At 42.9% G+C, this 19,621-nt stretch overlaps 1 protein-coding gene across 1 annotated transcript in view; it reads left to right on the top strand.

Moving 5' to 3' along the window:
- LOC126260053 (facilitated trehalose transporter Tret1-like) overlaps positions 1–19,621 on the top strand; it is a 61,719-nt gene that overhangs the window by 16,116 nt on the left and 25,982 nt on the right. Inside the window, exons 2-3 of the mRNA XM_049957242.1 lie at positions 9,573–9,889; positions 18,826–19,227. Coding sequence (XP_049813199.1) covers positions 9,573–9,889; positions 18,826–19,227 — 719 coding nt within the window. The remainder of the gene's footprint in view (positions 1–9,572; positions 9,890–18,825; positions 19,228–19,621) is intronic.

Raw genomic sequence — 19,621 nt, 5'->3', positions numbered from 1 at the left:
GTGGCAGAAGTAAAAGAGATATTTGACTTCATGAAATTTATTGAGTAAAAAAAAGGATAAGTGATGTAAATTGATAGCGTAAATGAGACAAATAAACAGAAAAAAGGGAGGAATTAAATGAAATGGAAAAGTACATAATGTGCCACTAACTGTAACAGGGGAAAATAAAAAGGTAGTTCTTCTAGAGACGAAATTAATAAAAATTTGTTACATTGGAAAGGTACAGTACTGAATAATATAAAAATATGATATCCTACAATTCTAGTCAATACGCTATGATTTCAATTTAGTACTGGGTACAAGAGTTTGATGCCCATGGAATGATAAAACTGATTTCAGTACAGAAAGATTTATTTATTTACTCTTTTTTTGTAATAAAAGTTCAATGACGTCAACTTTCTGAAAAAAATTGAATGTAGATCAAGATAGTGTATTGAATATGCCTTTGGGATATTTAACGAAAAAAGCTGACATAAATAATTCTGAAGAGGGTACAATGCAAGCTGGAGTAAAAGAGAAAATGATATACATTGAAGGTATATCAAGTAATAAAAGGCAAGATTCAGTAAAAATTTTTGATGCAAAGTAGATCTGTGTTTGATTAAAAACCAGGTTTAGTCAAAGATTTTGAATATATGTTGGAATTACAGAGTCATGAACCTTTTTCCATTAGACCATATGTTGTCCCTTTCCCTAAGAAAGATTCTGTGTTGAAGGAAATAGAAAAAAAAATGCTAGAATGGGAAATAATTGAATATAATAGCTGTTATGACAACTGATCTGTAGTAGTAGGTAAAAGGAATATGTGTGTATGGGGTGGGGATCTGAGGTCTGTTAGATGCCAGAAAATTAAATGAATCTCAAATGTATCAAATAAGACTCTAGGGATAATGAACATATACAGATAAGGGCTGCACAGATGGTCGCAGGGTTATTCGACCCTTGGGAGAGTGTCACAGACATAATGAAGGAAGTGGTGTCAAATTAATATGCTGTGATTAATGAAAAAACTGAGCCACAAAGAAATACAAAACTCTTCAGGAATAAAAAAATTGGCAATCTCTGTTAAACAGCTAATAAATGATTTTGCAGAAAGGTTTAATTAAAAAAGAAACTAATAATTTCAAAAATTATTTGTAACTGTATGCCAGGTGTTTGTCCTAAGAGACCTACTGCATATTTTCACTAGTGCTTCGGCAGATATTTGCAGTTTACTTCTTGTATTGTGTAGCCGTGTCAGCCCAAACAAATAGTACCCATTGACGTCCTGTGCCAGTGCAGGAAAGTAGGCTAAATAACTTCGAGGCTGCACCAGTTACATTTACCAACCTTCATATCAACTTGGTTCGCCCTCTTCCTCCTTCAGATGGACATGGATACTCCTTCGCGGCCATTGACAGCTCATTCTCAGTGTCAAGTAGAGGGGATCACGCCATGGAAATTCAATAACTGGCACATCATTGAAAGTATCCACCGAAAACGTCAAACCGGCGGGGATTTTAGCATCAATGGTGGCGGACCCCTCGCCAGCACGTCACACCACAAGCTGCCCAGAGTCACCGGATTGTACTTACAGACACCAACGGACCCTGCCTCACAACTTGTGGACACGCAAGCGACAATGTACCAAAACAAGAGCCGGTCTCAGAATCAAGTTTAACTACCAAGACGTACCGGGTATTCCACACTGTAGGAAAGGTGAGGGGGGGGGGGGTTGGGGGGGGGGCGTAGGGCTGGGGGGAGGGGAGGGGTGAGGAGCGAACACTATGTGGCAGTGATAAAATTTTTATACTTGTGTGTTGTGAGAATATAGACGTACATGTGAACTCCCTAACATGCTTAGATTTGTTAGTATTTTCAGCAATAATTTTAAGTCGAGTGTGACTCCTTCCAGTTTCTTATCAAACTATCTATCGTAAATATTATCTGTTAGACGAAATCTAATCTACTCTGAAGAGATCATGTACCACTCAGGCTGAAAGTTGTTATCTGATGAACTTCAGGCATTGAAAACAAATCACATCACTGGGAGCCTTCGTGCGAGGTGTGTCAGCCACCATCTACATCTACATACAGGGTGACAATTGTTGAACTATATCGAATAAACGTAAGTTAGTTACAAACTATGGCATGCACACTGTTTATTCAACACGTAAAAGTCGCTACAGGTATTCGGATTTAGGTTACGGCCTGTTCGATATGCCTGCCATCATTGGCGATGGTGTGGCGCAAACGAATTGCGAAATTCTACATGACCCACTGAAGCGTCAAAAAATCGATGCTGTCAATGACTTCCTAAATGGCTGTTTTCAGCTAAGCAATGATTTTGGTGTTATTGCTGTACACCTTGTCTTTAACATAGATCCACAAAAAGGAGTCGCTTGTGTTCAGATCCGGAGAATATGGCGGCCAATCGAGTCCATGCCTGTGGCCTCTGGGTACCCCAGAGACAGAATTCAGTCCCCAAAGTGCTCCTCCCGGACACCAAACACACTCCCGTATCGATGGAGGCGAGCTCTCTCTTGCATGAACCACATATTGTTGAAATCACCGTCACTTTGGAAGAGTGGGGATGAAATCATCTTCCAAAACCTTCACGTACCGTCCGGTAGTCACCGTGCCACCAAGGAATATCGCACGAATACTCTCCCCCCCCCCCCCCTTAGGCATATTGCTCACGCTCCATGTTCCGATTTCTGATAACTGTATTCACTTTCTCATTATTCATTATCTGATATACAATGACATTAAACTTCCATAGTCTATGCAGGAAATACTCAATCTTCGCCACCGCACTGAATTGTTCACGAAAGACTCTGGAGGTACTTTGCTTCTTATAAGATGGTATGAGGCAATTTCTGAGTTCCTCGTATGTCAGTGCATTCCTTAAATCCTCACGGTACCTATTATATGTCTTTGCCTTAACTCCAAAGAACAAGTTTCTCATCTGTAACAACAGCTCATATGTCCAGAAACCAGCTTTACAGCTGCCAACAGATCATCTACAAACGCTAGCACAAGCCCCATCTTTTCTTACAGATTTAAACTGCTTAAAGAATTCTGTATTATCTGCTTTCAATTTATCTACAAACTCTAGCACATGCCCCGTTGCTTTACCCAAAAAGGGACTAACCAGACTAGCGGCAGCTGGATCTAATGTGGGAACAGTCCAACTGGGCGAAGCCCCATCTTCTCTTCCAAATTTAAAAAATTCTGTATTATCTGCTTTCAGCATAGCTACTTACTCTAACAAGGACGGCACGGCCTCTTGCGAGATAAGCCCTAATGTTTACGGCTCAAATGCTGCGTGACATATATCAAGTAAACAAAAATATAAGGAAGAAAACAAAATTTAAAATATATATATATATATATGTAGCTCAGTGTGACACCAAAAAATTGCTTTGAATCGTTACCTTTAATCATCAGCTATCTGGATTCACTGTACTGCCTAGCGTATTGGACATATCCGTGACACGTATCTCAGATTATTGGGGCTGATTCTATAGAAAGCACGCTGTGGCCCAACGAGTTACCCGACATGCACCTCATTTGGCACTGGCCTCTGGTATTCCCATAAAATCGACAGAAGTCTTAACAATTATCTGACCCCACAAACTTCACCCACAAATCGCCATGATCACAATTGTTAATAAAACAAAGCAGTAGAGAGAGAGAAACAGACAACAATCACTCCACTCACCATTCAGCGATGACGATCCTGCCCATTGTGGGTGTTGTCATCCTCCCTAATACAGTTGGTCCCTTCTCACTGTGGTTGGCAGAAACCATTTCTGTCACCAGTTCGACAGGTTAATGGAGCCAGGAGGATGATGGAAAGTCATAGGTACAGCTATTTCATATATTCACATATTCCACACATAACTCTGTCGTGGTGTTCCTAGGTGGTTGTCAGCAGCCCCACACATGCGCCTGTCTTAGCCCACAAGCAGCCTTTTGTCACACTCAGCATATGCCATTGCCTCATCCAGGAGGCAGAAGCTGAGCCAATGTTACCTTTTCAGCACCCTTCTAGTGTAGTACCACATCTGCTCCCAGACACTCAGATGGCATGCCACTGTGATGGACTCCATAAAGCCTCTTTTGTTAGCTGTGAAACTGCGTATTCAGATTGGAGACACTTGAGCACACATAGTTGAACCGTGGACCTCTTAGCAGAGCAACAGCATACGGAGCTTCCAGTGACAGAGTGTGCCCACGCAAGGCAAGCGAGCAGCAGTAGTGTATGCCAGCACAAGAAAAGCCAGCAACAATAGAGTATGCCTGCACAAAGCAAGCGACGGCTCTACACATAGTCAGGCCGATGTAGGTACGCTAATATTCGCAGAAGTCAGCCAGCAGATGATTCCCCAGTCGGAGAGCACCAGTTGAAATTCCAATCTTGCATCTGGTTTAGGCACAGTCAGTAGTTCCGTGACTAGGGACTGCAGTATTTGGTAGGGGCAACTAGATGACCCAAGTGAAAACTGGGTGACAGGTATAAAGCATATCTCGAAGACTGTAGTGACTGTATCTGCATGCCTAAAACGGGAGGTATTGCTGTCGGCTTGGCCTGACAGCGTTTTGAGAGGACATCATCTTCCATCATGTAGGCTACAACACAGCCGCGGTTAGAGTATCACTCGTGTGGTAATTCTGTCACCATTGGCAGTGGCTGGTTTCCATCTTTCCACTGCATCGGCAGTAGTCCATGCTGCAGCATCGAGGCACGAATGAGTGGTAACTTCACCTACCATACGGCCTGGGCGTCGATTCCTGTGGTGTCAACGCAGTCCACATGTGGTTTCTTGTGACTGAACGCCTAGCTGGCTCCCATCTATATGACTCTCTCATGCTTTTTACGCCACCCTACTTTGTCGTTAACTGCTAAGTCAGTTATGGATCTCCACTGCCATGTCGAGAGATGCCATCGCTCAGCAATATGATCTAAGAAGTATACACTAATTGACTGCTCTTGGATCACAACCCTCATAGTTTTGACAAGTGTGTTATGCCTTGACTGTAGTGTCTGCGACTGGACGTTGATGATCTTCTCCACGGCCAAGAAACGAACCAGTGACGAAATGCACAGGCCGCCTTGGAATTTCTTCACCTCTTTTCTTAATCCCCCAAGAGTCCAATGAACTATGCTACTCCCAATTAGAGTACAAGTGCGCTTTCTATTTGCGATAAACTTAGGGGTGGGTGCCTCAGCATGCCCTTCTACTCTCCCGATTTCTGCTATGACACAACATGCATGATTTGTTGCACATGCAACCTACTTGGACGTTTCCCTGAAATTCCATCTCTTAATAATTCCCTATGTTATTAATCCACTGATGATTTTGCCTCTTGCAATAAGTTCTACGAGTTTCTCTCGTCTCATTTGGATGCCCTTTGATGTATGGTTCACCTCATCAATTTTCAGCAACACTTCATTGATAGCCACATCTCTTCTGCTGATCTTCGATAGCCTACATTACTGCCAGATGTCTAGGCTAGTTTCCCTACCCCCTTTTGTTGTACTGTTTTCCGAACCATGCACCCAAATATGTCCACGATCCAGACAAATTGCTGTCAAGAGTCGTTTCCTATTTTACAGACTTGTTCATGCTGGCGAGTAAATTTTTTCTTCAATTGAATATAATTTTAGCTCGTGTATTCTGCTTACAAACTGTGTTCAGCTCCCCACTGCATTAGGGAAGAAATAATTTCTGTCTCTGGTAGAAGGTAACTCATAAGTATCGCAGAGGGTTCAGGAGAATACTATCTGAAAACAACAAGGCCTATAGAAAACGGCACATATCAATGGACAGAGCATCTCTCCAAGTTTAGATTCTCGATATGTGCGGGGGTGTATTCGCTCTAGGGGGCAGGTGTATCAGAACATGAAGACTAATCATTTCAAGCCTACAGATAGGCCAACTAGTGAACAGATTTCCAAACCGGGCTGCTGCGGCACATTACCAGGCAGTTCTTGTCATCGATTTCAATTAATTGCATACAAGTGTTGATGTTTGCCGTATCACTAACGGTACCCATACTGAGGACTTCTAATGTGAATTAAAAATGTGGAGAGATGTACTATGCACTGAATGTGTCCATTTTCTGTACGTCAATTTTCACGCCATAGTCTTGTGCAACTCTGAAAATACTTACCGATAACTCTGAGTAAAGTGGCACCTCCCAACTTATCGGTCGTGACAAAGTTAATTAGTTACTTAGTAATTTAGTTGGTTACATGTTCCGTGTATCATTTTGCACTATAGATAGTAGTGATGTAGAACTAGTCATTTTACATTCACTTCACAATTTAATTTTACGTAGGATTCTATTCTGAACATTTCTAAGTTTTTTATATATATTAAAAAAGAAAAAAAAGGTATGTAGATGTGAATTAGTAATTCCTATCCACGGTCTTTTACACATTAGAATTCTATGAAACAGAAGGAGATGTCCAGGAGAAACTTCCTCAGCTTGTTTTCAGGCTTTACTTTGTTTTCTGTTACACAGTTAAATCACTGAGTTAGTGATCCAATATTTTTGTTGTTGCATTGTGCACCCCTTTTTGTGCAAAACAAAATATTAAGTGGAGTAATGAATGTCATTTTTTCTTCTGGTATTTCATTTACTTATATCATTATTCCTTTTAAACTGCAGTGGATTATTTAGAACAAACTTCGTGGAGGAATAAATATACTGTGAAGCAGTAGTCAGAATGCTCATCTCTTTAAATAGACGTCTGAAAGATGATCGTGGGTGAGCACCACATATTACTCTTACAGTATGGTTTTGCACAATGAAGACTTTCCTTAGTGAAGATGAGTTACCCCAGAGCATTATTCCATATGACGTTACTCAATGAAAATATGGGAAATAGGTCATCATACCGATTTGTCTCTCCCAAGAATTTGCAATCATTCTTAGTGCAAATGTGACTGAATTGAGTTGTTTTAGGAGTTCCAAAATGTGATTTTTTCAGTTTAAGTTCTCATCAATGTGGACACTTAAGAATTTGAAGTTCCCAGCGTATTTATTATTTTCACACCATGCGTTACACTTATCACTGGTATAGTACACTTACACTATGTGATTAAAAGTATTCGGACACCTGACTGAAAATGACTTACAAGTTCCTGGCACCCTCCACTGGTGATGCTGCAATTCAATATGGTGTTGGCCCACTCATAGCCTTGATGACAGCTTCAACTCTCGCAGGCATACGTTCAATCAGGTGCTGGAAGGTTTCTAGGGGAATGACAGCCCATTGTTCACGGGGTGCTGTACTGAGGAGAGGTATCGATGTCGGTCGGTGAGGCCTGGCACGAAGTCAATGTTCCAAAATATCCCAAAGGTGTTCTATAGGATTCAACTCAGGACTCTGTGCAGGCCAGTCCATTACAGGGATGTTATTGTCATGTAACACTCCGCCACAGACTGTGCGCTTTAAACAGGTGCTCGATCGTGTTGAAAGATGCAATCACCATCCTCGAATTGCTCTTAAACAGTGGGAAGCAAGAAGGTGCTTAAAACATCAGTGTAGGCCTGTGCTGTGATAGTGCCACGCAAAACAACAAGGGGGCCAAGATCCCTCCATGGAAAACACGACCACACCATAACACCACTGCCTCGGAATTTTACTGTTTCATCGTTTTGGAACATCATCAGATTGTGTAAAAGTAGCTGGATACTGACTGATGACTGGTGGGTCACGTATCAATATACTTTTACACAATCTGATTATGCCGTAAAAGGATGAAACGGGTCTTTGACATTAAATAATGTCGCAACCGAGACTTTTTTGTTATTTTATTAACTCTTAAATACTTCTTCTGAAAATAGTACTGACCTGTGTCCTGTATTGAAGTTTTCCTTCCTGCTGTGCATGCTTAGTGTGTCTTCTTTTTTGGTAGTCGTTACCCTTCACGGTACACTCCCACTTTGCGTAAACGTCAAGAGTGGAGACGATTGGGTGGTAGTTACTTAGGGAGAGTGGAGGGGAATAGCGTTTTGGTGAGATGTTGCCTTGCACAAGCAAGTCGCACTTCTTTTCCCTACATCATGAAAGGTATGTGTAACATTGTCGACAGCAGATTTCCTGTTTACCGTGTATTGCATCGGATAAGGCATCTCCTTCCTGCCGCAGTTTCTCAAGGCAACAAAATATTTCATTTATCAGAGAAAAATAAGTAAAGGGCGTTTATTAATGCCTTTAGCAGTGAGACTATAGTTGATACTGGCCTACCGGATCCGTGTTCATTATAGAGAATTTTGCGCCTGACGGTATGCAAAGATTGCATTACAGTTAAAGAGAACAATACACTGGAGCTCTCTCTCTCTCTCTCACACACACACACACATACACACACGCACACTTACACGTATACACACACACACACACACACACACACACACACACACACACACACAAACACAAACACACACATTGCACATAAAATCTTGAGACAGCTTTTTTCTGTATTACGGCCCCAACATGTAATTTATAGCCGGCCGGTGGCCGTGCGGTTCTACGCGCTACAGTCTGGAACCGCGTTAGCGCTACGGTCGCAGGTTCGAATCCTGCCTTGGGCATGGCTGTGTGTGATGTCCTTAGGTTAGTTAGGTTTAAGTAGTTCTAAATTCTAGGGGACTGATGACCCCAGAAGTTAAGTCCCATTGTGTTCAGAGCCATTTGAACCATTTTGAACTACACGCGCTGGCGGGTGACGTTCACCGAGCATTCGCCATACCTATACGCTGTCATGTGATCGTCACGTTATTTACCGTGATTTTTCACTTCACACAACGTGTTTCCACTGTTCAGTGGTCGAAGGTGTCCGAATACTTTTCATCACATAGTGCAGATGTGTGGAACTGAATATCTTGCGTCTTTTATAACTGAGGTTGAGCCCATTCACAGACAACAAGTCAATAATACTTCTAAGGACTATGTTTACCGGCCGTGGTGGACGAACGGTTGTAGGCGCTTCAGTCTGGAACCGCACGACCGCTATGGTCACAGGTTCGAATCCTGCCTCGGGCACGGATGTATGTGATGACCTTAGGTTAGTTAGGTTTAAGTAGTAGTTCTAAGTTCTAGGGGACTGATGACCTCAGATGTTAAGTCCCATAGTGCTCAGAGTTATTTGAACCTTTGAACTATGTTTACTATTCCTTCTGTTTCTGTATGATTTGATTGACTACAATAGTCACGTCATCTGCTGAAGGAACTAATTGTGTTTGTTGTTTATTATACGGAAGATCCTTTACATACATGAGGAACAATAGAGGACCTAAGATTGAACCTTGGGGAACCGCATACGTAATTCCTCCCTAGTCAGAATTATGTCCCAGGAGTACACTGGTTGAATTGTTAGTGCTCAGGTTCGTTGATGACAATGGTATCATCTGTGAAAATTATGGCACCTACTGAATGGACAAAAAATCTACATACAACTTCCTGAACTCATTTGGTTAGATATGGTATTATCCAGTGGTTGGCTGTGTACTATTAAAATACAATTTTATGACAGTGAGAACATGGAGATGTCATTTGTGAATGCTTTTGGTAGTGTCGCTGGCGTACCTCAACGCCGGCATGTTTTTCGGCTGGAGTTCGCCGATAATCCCGGAGCTGCAGAAGAACACGTCGCACATCCCCATCACGGAGGACCAGGGCTCGTGGCTGGCGTCCGTGGGCCTGCTCGCCTCGGTGCCGCCCACTCTGCTGCTCGGCGTGTTCGTGGAGACTGTTGGCCGCCGATGGGCGTTGCTGTTCGCTGCCTTACCCCTGCTGACCTTCGCTGTGTGGCAGCGGTTCGCCACCACCTTCGGGGAACTGCTCGCCACCATCGTGGTGGGCAGCGTCAGCACGAGCATCATCCTACCTGTGAGTGCTCATCCCAGGGGTGGCGACATCAATGTTTCATTCCGTATTTACGATTTGTTTCCTCTGGTTCGGCCATCTGTGGACCACGTTTTTCAGGCCAGTTTCTTTTCTTCCGCTCTTTGCCCCTGTCCAACATCCTTTCACTCACATACTTTGCAGCCCTCTTCGCTTTTCTGGCGATGGTGGTTTTGCTCTGGGTCCAATTCTCTCCTGGGCATCTAAATAAGCCTTAATACCAGATTTGGAAGTCATCCTGCATTTTCGTTCTTTCCATGTCTTTTGTACCTCTTAGATCCAATGTCCTCAGGTTCTCTTCTACTCAAGGAATTGTATTATCTCATATGTCAACCTCTCCTGTTCTATTCTAATAGTATAATGAGGTGACAAAAGTAATGGGATACCAATATTCACGTGTACAGACGGTGGTAGCATCGTGTACACAAGGTATAAAATGGCAGTGCACTGGCAAAGCAATTATTTGTACTCAGGTGGTTCACGTAAAAAGGTTTCCGACGACATTAAGGCTGCACGATGGAAATTAACTGACTTTGAATGCGGAACGGCTGGAGCTAGACGCATGAGACTTTCTGCAGAAATCCATTACTCCGAGATCCACAGTGTCGGGAGTGTGCCATGTACCAAGAATACCACATTTCAGGCAATACCTCTCACCAAGGACAATGCAATGGCCGACGGCCTTCACTTAACGATCGAAAGCATCGACTTTTCTGTAGAGTTGTCAGTGGTAACACATAAGCAACATTAAGTGAAATAACAGCCGAAATTAATGTCCGACAAACGTGCCAGTTAGGACAGTGCGGCGAAATTTGGCGTTAATGGGCTATGGCTGAAGATCACAGTCGTGGGAGCCTTTGCTAACAAAACAACGCCGCCAGCAGTGCCTCTTCTGGGTCCGTGACCATACCGGTTTTAACCTTTTCGTTTTGGAGTCCTCAATCTTCTAACAGGTTTGATTCGGTCCGCCACGAATTCCTCTCTTTTGCCAATCTCTTCATCTCAGAGTAGCACTCGCAATCTACGGCTTCAATTATTTCCTGGATGAATTCCAATCTCTGTCTTCCTCTACAGTTTTTGCCCTCTTCAGCTCCCTATAGTACCATGGTAACCATTCCATCATGTCTCAACAGAGATGTCCTATCATAGTGTCCCTTCTTCTCAGAGTTTTCCACATACTCCTTTCCTCTCCGATTCTGCGCAGAACCTCCTCATTCCTTACCTTATCGGTCCACTTAATTTTGAGCATTCGTCTGTAGCATCACATTTCAAATGCTTCAGTTCTGTTCTGTCCCGGGTTCCCGGGTTCGATTCCCGGCGGGGTCAGGGATTTTCTCTGCCTCGTGATGGCTGGGTGTTGTGTGCTGTCCTTAGGTTAGTTAGGTTTAAGTAGTTCTAAGTTCTAGGGGACTTATGACCACAGCAGTTGAGTCCAATAGTGCTCAGAGCCATTTGAGCCATTTCTGTTCTGTTTCGGTTTTACCTCAGTCCATGTTTCACTTCCATACAATGCTGTGCTCCAACCGTACATTCGCAGAAACTTGTTCCTCAAATTAAGGCCTATGTTTGATAGTAGTAGACTTCTCTTGGCTGAGAATACCCTTTTGGCCAACGCTAGTCTGCTTCTGGTGTTCTCCTTGCTCCGTCCGTCATGGTTATTTTGCTGCTTAGGTAGGAGAATTCCTTACCTTCATCTACTTCGTAACTCTCTGTTTTTCCTTCCATAAAGACAAATAGATCGTAATCTAGCAGATCCTCTACCTTTTTTTCCATTCTTCTGCATATTAGTCTTGCATGAGCTGTTAAGCTGTGTGAAAATTCTCGCACTTGTGATCTCTTGTAGTCTTTGGAATTGTATGGACGATATCTTGTCGCAAGTCAGATGGTGTGTCCCCAGGCTAATACATTCTATACACCAATATCAATAGTTGTTTTGTTGCAACTGCCCCCAATGATTTCAGAAGTTCTGATGGAATGTTATCTATCCCTTCTGCTATATTTGACCTTAAGTCCTCAAAAACTCTCTTAAATTCTGATTTTAGTACTGGATCTTCTATCTCTTCTAAATCGACTCCTGGTTCTTCTTCTATAACCTCAGACAAATCTTCCCCCCTCAGATAGCCCTTCAATGTACTGTTTCCATCTGTCCGCTTTCTCCTATGCATTAAACACGGAACTGCCGTTGCACTTTAATGTTACCATCCAACCTTTTAATTTCACCGAAGCTTATTTTGACTTTCCTGTAAGCTGAGTCAGTCCTTCCGACAATCATTTCTTTTTAAATTTCTTCACATTTTGCTTGCAGGCATTTCGTTCTAGCTTCCCTGCACCTCCTATTTATTCCATTCGTCAGCGACTTGTATTTCTGTAGTCGTGAATTTCCCTGAACATTTTTGTACTTCCTTCTTTCGTAGATCAACTGTAGTATTTCTTCTATTACCCATGGTAACTTCGCGGTTACCATATTGTACCTATGTTTTCTTTTCCAACTTCTGTGATTGCTCTATTTAGAGACGTCCATTCTTATTCAACTGCACTGCCTAGTGAGCTATTCCTTATTTTCCGTAATCCACTTCTTTGCGTGCTGATTCTTCCTGATTAGTCTCTTAGACTTCAGCCTACACTTCATCACTATTTCATTGTACTCTAAGTCTATATCTGCTCCTGGGTACGCCTTACAATTCAGTATCTGATTTTGGAATCTCTGTCGCAACGCGGGGTAGCGGCGAGGTCTTAGGTGCCTTGCCACGATTCGCGTCGCTCTCTCCGTCTGCGGTTCGAGTCCACCCTCGGGCATGGGTGTGTGTGTTGTCCTTAGCGTAAGTTAGTTTCAGTTAGATTAAGTAGTGTGTAGGGCTAGGGATCAATGACCTCAGCAGTTTGTTTCCATTGGAAATTACCACCAATTGCCAGTTTCCAATCTTTGTCTGACCATGACGAAATCTAACGGAAATCTTCCCGTATCACGTGGCCTTTTCCAAGTATAGTTCCTCCTATTGTGATAGTTGAGCAGCGTATTCACTATTACTAGCTGAAATTTATTACAGAACTCAGTCTTTCTCCTCTCTCACACCTTGTCCCAAGACCATATTGTCCTGTAACCATTTCTTCTATTCGTTCCTCTACAAATTCATTCCTATCTCCCGTGACTATTAGATTTTCATCTCCATTTACATACTATATTATCCTTTCAATATTCTCATACACTTTCTTTATCTCTTCATCTTCAGTTTGCGACGTCGGCATGTATACCTCAACTTCCGTTGTCGGTTTTGGTTTGCTGTCGATTCTGATAAGAACACCGAGCGAGGTGGCGCAGTTGTTAGCACACTGTACTCACATTCGGGAGGACGACGGTCCAACCGTCCTCCTTTAGATTTTCCATGATTTGCTCAAATCAAGTCAGGCAAAACTGGGATGGTTTCTCTGAAAGGGCACTGCCAACTTCCTTCTCGATCCTTCCCTAATCCAATGGGATCGATGACTCCCTCTTTAGTTCCCTTTTCCCAAATCGACCAACCTACCGATCTGATGAGAACAACACTATCACTGAACAGTTGACAGTAAAACACTCTCTGTCCTACCTTCCTATTTATAACGAATCCTGCTCCCTTTATTCCGTTTTCTGCTGCTGTTGATATTACCCTCTACTTGTCTGGTGAAAAATCCTTGTGTTTTCCGTTTCACTTCACTGACCCCTACTATATCTACATTGAGCCTCTTTTTGTTGGTTATTCTATCTTTTTGTCATGGTGACCTCACTTTTGTCAGTCCCGTGCTGGAGATCCGAGTGGGAATTACTCCGGAATCTTTCGTCAATGTAGAGATCATCATGACACTTCTTCAATTACCGGCCTCATGCCCTATGGATACACGTTATGTGTCTTTAATGCTTTGGTCTTCATTCCCTTCTGCATCCTCCTGTCGTTGGTCATTACCGATTGTTCCGCGTTTAGGGACAGTTTCCCAGTCCAAGGACAAGTGAGTGCCCTGAATCTCTGTCTGCTCATCCGCCCTCTTTGACAAGTTGGTTGGCAAAATGAAGGTGATTTCTTATGCCGGAAGTCTTCGGCCGCCAATGCTGATTATTAATCAAAATTTGTGCGGCAGCTGGTTTCCAACCCGGGACAGAGGATATTTTGATTATTAATCAGACACGCTATGCCTAAACGACGGGTAGACCAGGACACTTCTAGGCCACCTAACTTTGTCGTTCCTCTGAGTATCCTTCCTCAGAGCAGGTTTTTCAACCTTAGTGAAAGTATATTGCTTCAGTTCAAGACATTCTGTGCCACCTGCCGTGATGCCCTCAAGAGGGAGATGTAAACGGCAGATAAATAATTAAAAAGTAGCACTTTACTTTGCGTTCGGCATCCACACCAACTTGTAAACTTGGGCCATTTCCTTGGCGGATTATCTTACAATAACTATCATACTGCCTGACTCTGTGACTGAACTCTCTATAGAGTATCTGTGTACATTCAGTTCACCTAGCTTAACTGTGGACTGTGTTTCGTACGCTACATTAACGGTTCGAACGTGTGTAATGCTGCTGTCGATACGATAGTTCACGGTGTTCTGCTTATACAACATTTTGTGTAATTTCAAGCTTGTTAGTAAGTAGGGAGATGTTGCAGACACAACAACAGCAACTGAATGTAAAAATATAAGTAACAGAGAAGTACTTCTACTAAATGCATGTCAGCCGGCCGCGGTGGCCGAGCGGTTCTAGGCGCTTCAGTCCGGAACCGAGTGACTGCTACGGTCGCAGGTTCGAATCCTGCCTCGGGCATGGATGTGTGTGATGTCCTTAGGTTAGTTAGGTTTAAGTAGTAATAGGGGACTGATGACCTCAGAAGTTAAGTCCCATTGTGCTCAGAGCCATTTGAACCATTAAATGCATGTCATACGAAGAAATCCTGGTCGTAAGTGTGTTTGTGGCACGCATGACTGTTAGCTATAGGTGGCAGTAGGATAGAGGTTAACTGCCTACGCGTAACATGATAAATCGTCTCCGGCAGTTCTGATACCCCTTCATAATGTGGGCCAGTATTCGCAGAAGTTGGCCGCAGACAATCTGGTGTCCAGCTAGATTAGCCGGGTCTGTATTATACTCCCTGTTCACTGTATTGGTGACTAATCTTGCATAATCCAATATTTCCACCGTAGCCCTCGTACCATCTTGGTGTTGTTCAATCCTCCTTTCTCTAGATTTTTTAGCCTGGGTGATCTGCCATTCCGTTCGAACTTTTTACCCTACACTAAGCTCTTCAACTGCACAAGTCACTTAATTCCTGTAAGTCATCTGTGTTCACGTTCAAAAATACTTCTGCAATGTTTCTTCCAGTGTCTCACTTCTCCATGTAATTACTTCCTTCGTTTGTTACCAGAATCTCTACAACGATAGCACTTAATATAAATACCGAAAATATTTCCTCTGTTACGGACATTCGTTACCGAATTTATTTTTTCCACTGCTATAGGCAAGCCAATACAGGTTTTTAAAATTCTGCACACATCTTTCTAGAGATGTGAGGAGGCATTTCCCTTAGAAATGCGTCTAATAATCTGTGTTCGGCTTCCTGCAGAACGATTCTACTTGTTTAGTCATCATCCATCAGTTGATCATTGATCTTTCATCTCCACCTACAAAACTGCAGTCAAACTCATTCTTCTTCGTGACACTGTATTTAATTCTGTGCAGCAGAATCTACAGCTATTTTTATCCTACAACGTCGTACCGGGTTGTTAATGGATTTTATATAAATGATTGAGCGTTTCCTGTCAAGCGCGACTTGTTCATCTGTAACAACTATTCATCTATCCATAATCCAAAGTTTTATGCAGACAATAAGTTATCTGTAAATGCTAGTACATTCTCTGCTGACTTATCTGAATCTTCGTTGCTACAAAAGGTGCCATTGTTTTAATTATTGCCATCCATTGCCCGTATCATATCCTTGACGGCCTCCCCGCAATTTTGCGATAGTATAAAACCCATTGCTCTTCTTTGAACTTTTTCGATGTCCTCTGTCAATCCTATCTGGTAAGGATCCCATACCCCACAGACAAGCGTAGTGTTGGCAATCTGGGTAGTAGACATGTTGCATCCTCTAAGCGTTCTGCCGAAAAGGCGGCCTTTGGTCTGCCTTCCCCACGACATTATCTATGGGATCGTTCCAATTTAAGTTATTTGTAATTGTAATTCCTACGTATTTAGTTGAATTTACACTCTTTAGATGTGGATGATTTATCTTGTAATCGAAATTTAGTGTATCCCTGTAAGTCTGATGTGGATGCTTCACACTTTTCATTATTTTGAGCCTATTGTCACATTTTTCACAATACCGATATCTTTTATAGACCATTTTGCAGTTCGTTTTGATCGTCTGATGACTTGAGAAGATGGTAAATGACAGAATCATCTGCAAACAGTCTAAGAGTGTTGCTCAGATTGTCTCCTAAACCGTTTATGTAGATCACGAGGAGCAGATGGCCTATAAAAGTTCGTTGGGGAACACCTAATATTACTTCTGTTTTATTCGATGACTTTCCATCAGTCATTACGAACTGTCACATTTCTTACAGGAAATCACGAATCCAGTCACCCAATTTGATTAGAAATAGTTTGTGAGGAAGGCTGTCAAATTTGTTCTGGAAATCTAAAATTATGGAACTAATTTGACGCCCCTTGTCGACAGCACTCATTACTTCGCGAGAATAAAGAGCTAGAACGACATTTTCTGAATCCGTTTTAGCCATCTGTAAATAAATTGTTTTCTTCGAGGTAATTCGAAATGTGTGAGTTCAGTATATGTTCCAAAACCCTACTGCAAAACGACGTCTGTAATACCGCGGTGTCCTTCGAATATTCCTAAGTCCTTTGTTGAATATTGGTGCGATCGGCGTATCTTTCCAGACTTTAGGTAGGGATCTTTCATCGAGAAAGCGGTTGATCTGATTTGTTACTTAAGAGCTAGTATATCAGCATGCGTGGTATGCAGTTTGGACTGGAGGAGAGGTTTAAGAGATTTACTAAGAGATGTAAGCTGTTTTATTACACCGAGGATATCTAGTTCTAAGTTATCCATGCTGGCAGTTCTTGACTCAAACTATGAAATCTTTACTTCAACATTTTTGGTGAAGGAATTTCGGAAAGCCATAATTAGTAACTCGACTTCAGTGACGCTGACATCGGTAACATTAGCATCGCTATCACGGAATGAAGTTGTTGTGTCTTGCCGCTGATGTACTTCACATACATCCATAATCTTTTTGTATTTTTTGCCAGATGTCCGTACAGAGTTCCTTTGTGGAAACTGTTAAAAACACCTAGCATTGAAGTTCGTGCAAAAATTCGAGTTTCTGTAATACTTCCGCAATCTTGGGGATTTTTCCTTTTCTTTTTTGCATACTTCTTCATTGCTTCTGCAACAGTGTTCAGGAATATTTTATGTACCACTTCATTCCTTTACTATTTTATTTGGTATAAATCTACCCACATATGAAAAGAGTTTCTATTAATAATTCTGCGTGGAAACACTAAGCCAGTCTTCTTTCGATCCTTAGCAACGATAAGTTTTAATAAGTTCCAATATAGACTGTCGAAAATAGTTACGACTCCAAGAAACATTAAATGTACAGTAATGAAATTTCGGAAATACATTTATCTAGGTAACATATTTAAGTGATTAAAATTCCAAGATCATACATTACGGAAAAAGCAGAAGTTATTGCAGATGTGAACTGATTATACAGTAATAACCGGTGTACCTTTGCGTTGTACAGGTGCCGCATGCCAGATGTGGGGTGATGTTCCATGCCTATCGCACTTGGTGAATAAAGGAAATATTAATGCTGTTTGTGGACGACGCTGGAATTGTCGACTGATGATATCCAATATGTGCTCGATTAGAGACCGATTTGGTGATCGAGAAGGTCAAGGGAACACGCCAATACCCTGTAGAGCACTTTGGGTTACAACAGCGGTATTTGGGTGAGTGTTATCCTGTTGGAAAATACCCCTTGGAATGGCAGCACAACAGGTTGTATCACCTGACTGACGTACAATTTTGCAGTCGGGGTGAGTGCCGTACTAAATCGCACCCCAGACCATAACTCCAGTGTGTCTAGCACGCAGCAGCCGATGCAGAACCATCTTCCATCAGAAAACACCCTGCCCTCCAGTGTGCTCTCACTTGACGCCACTGAAGTCTCAAATGGCGATGTTTTGTGGTCGGTGGGATGTACGCTACAGGGCGTCTGTCTCGGAGCTGTCCTTGAAGTAACCGATTTGAAACAGTTCGTTGTGTCAGTGTGGTGCCAACTGCTGCCCATATTACTGCTGTAGATGCAGTACGAAGGTAAAGAACCATAGGCTGAACACTATGGCCTTTCCTCTCGTTAGGTGCCACGTAGCCTGACAGAGCCCGGACTTCTTACGACCGTACATTCTCTTGAGAATCGCTGCCATCAATAATGTGCAGTGGCTGCTTTCCAGCCATGTCTTTCTGCAGTATCGCAGAAGGGACACCCGCCTCCTCGTAGCCCTATTGCATGATATAGTTCAAAGTTAGAGAGCTGTTGATAATGGCCTTAGAGGTATTCTTGATTAATGTTATCTCACTACGTCCAGTATCAAAGATAACTACCGCTGACGAACGTGTAAAGCAAACCTGATTTGTGTCCACATAGTGGCGCTATTGTCACCTCTCTTAAATCTGAGCGGAAATCATGTTTCAGATGTAGCAACATCTACCGACTTTCGTTTATGTCGCAAAACGCCTCCTTGCTGTAGCGATTCTCTTTTCGTCAGCATTTCTCCGAAATCACATTAGTTTGTTTTCTATGATGAATGATTCTGGAGCTGTGTACCTTGAGAAAATGAAGTGACTTGTGGACTATTTTGTGTTTGTCCGCAGCTGGGACCCGTTTACTTGGTTGAAATAGCCGAGGACCACATCAGAGGATTCTTGGTGTCAATGGCTACAACGATGGCGGGACTCGGTTCCCTGCTGATGACCGCTGTTGGGCCAAAACTGTCTTTCTTCACGGTGACCGAAATCATGATGGTCTGGCCGGTCTTGTTTGCGGCCGTCTTCTGGTGGATGCCGGAGAGTCCGTACTATTTGTTGGCGAAGCATCGCAAGGACGAAGCGACCAAGGCGCTGATGAGGCTGCGCGGGAAGAGTTCGGAGGACGAGGTGCAGGCCGAGCTGGAGGTCATCCAGAGGGGACTGGAGGAGAACACGCAAAAGGAGGTCAGCGCCGCAGACGCCTTCCGGGAGCTGCGGAGGAACGCCGGGTCGCGGAGGCTCTTCATGGTGAGTGTCTGATAAGGCGGCTGCTGGCTGGAAAATACTTTAGTGTGTTTGGGTTCACTTCCGAGGAGACTCGTCTCTAATATACGCAGCGAATTTCTAGATTACATCAGTGTTAACATCTAGACGATTGAAACTTCCTGGCAGATTAAAATTGTGTGCCGGGCCGAGACTCGAACTCGGGACCCTTGTAGAGCACTTGCCCGCGAAAGGCAAAGGTCCCGAGTTCGAGTCTCAGCCCGGCACACAGTTTTAATCTGCCGAGAAGTATCATATCAGCGCACACTCCGCTGCAGACTGAAAATCGTATTCTGGAAACATCCCTCAGGCTGTGGCTAAGCCATCTCCGCAATATCCTTTCTTTCAGGAGTGCTAGTTCTGCTAGATTCGCAGAAGA

This window comes from Schistocerca nitens, chromosome 5 (assembly GCF_023898315.1).
Source record: "Schistocerca nitens isolate TAMUIC-IGC-003100 chromosome 5, iqSchNite1.1, whole genome shotgun sequence".
Lineage (NCBI taxonomy): Eukaryota > Metazoa > Arthropoda > Insecta > Orthoptera > Acrididae > Schistocerca > Schistocerca nitens.
Note: the sequence above shows the minus strand (reverse complement) of the source record. Positions and strands in the feature narration are given on the sequence as shown.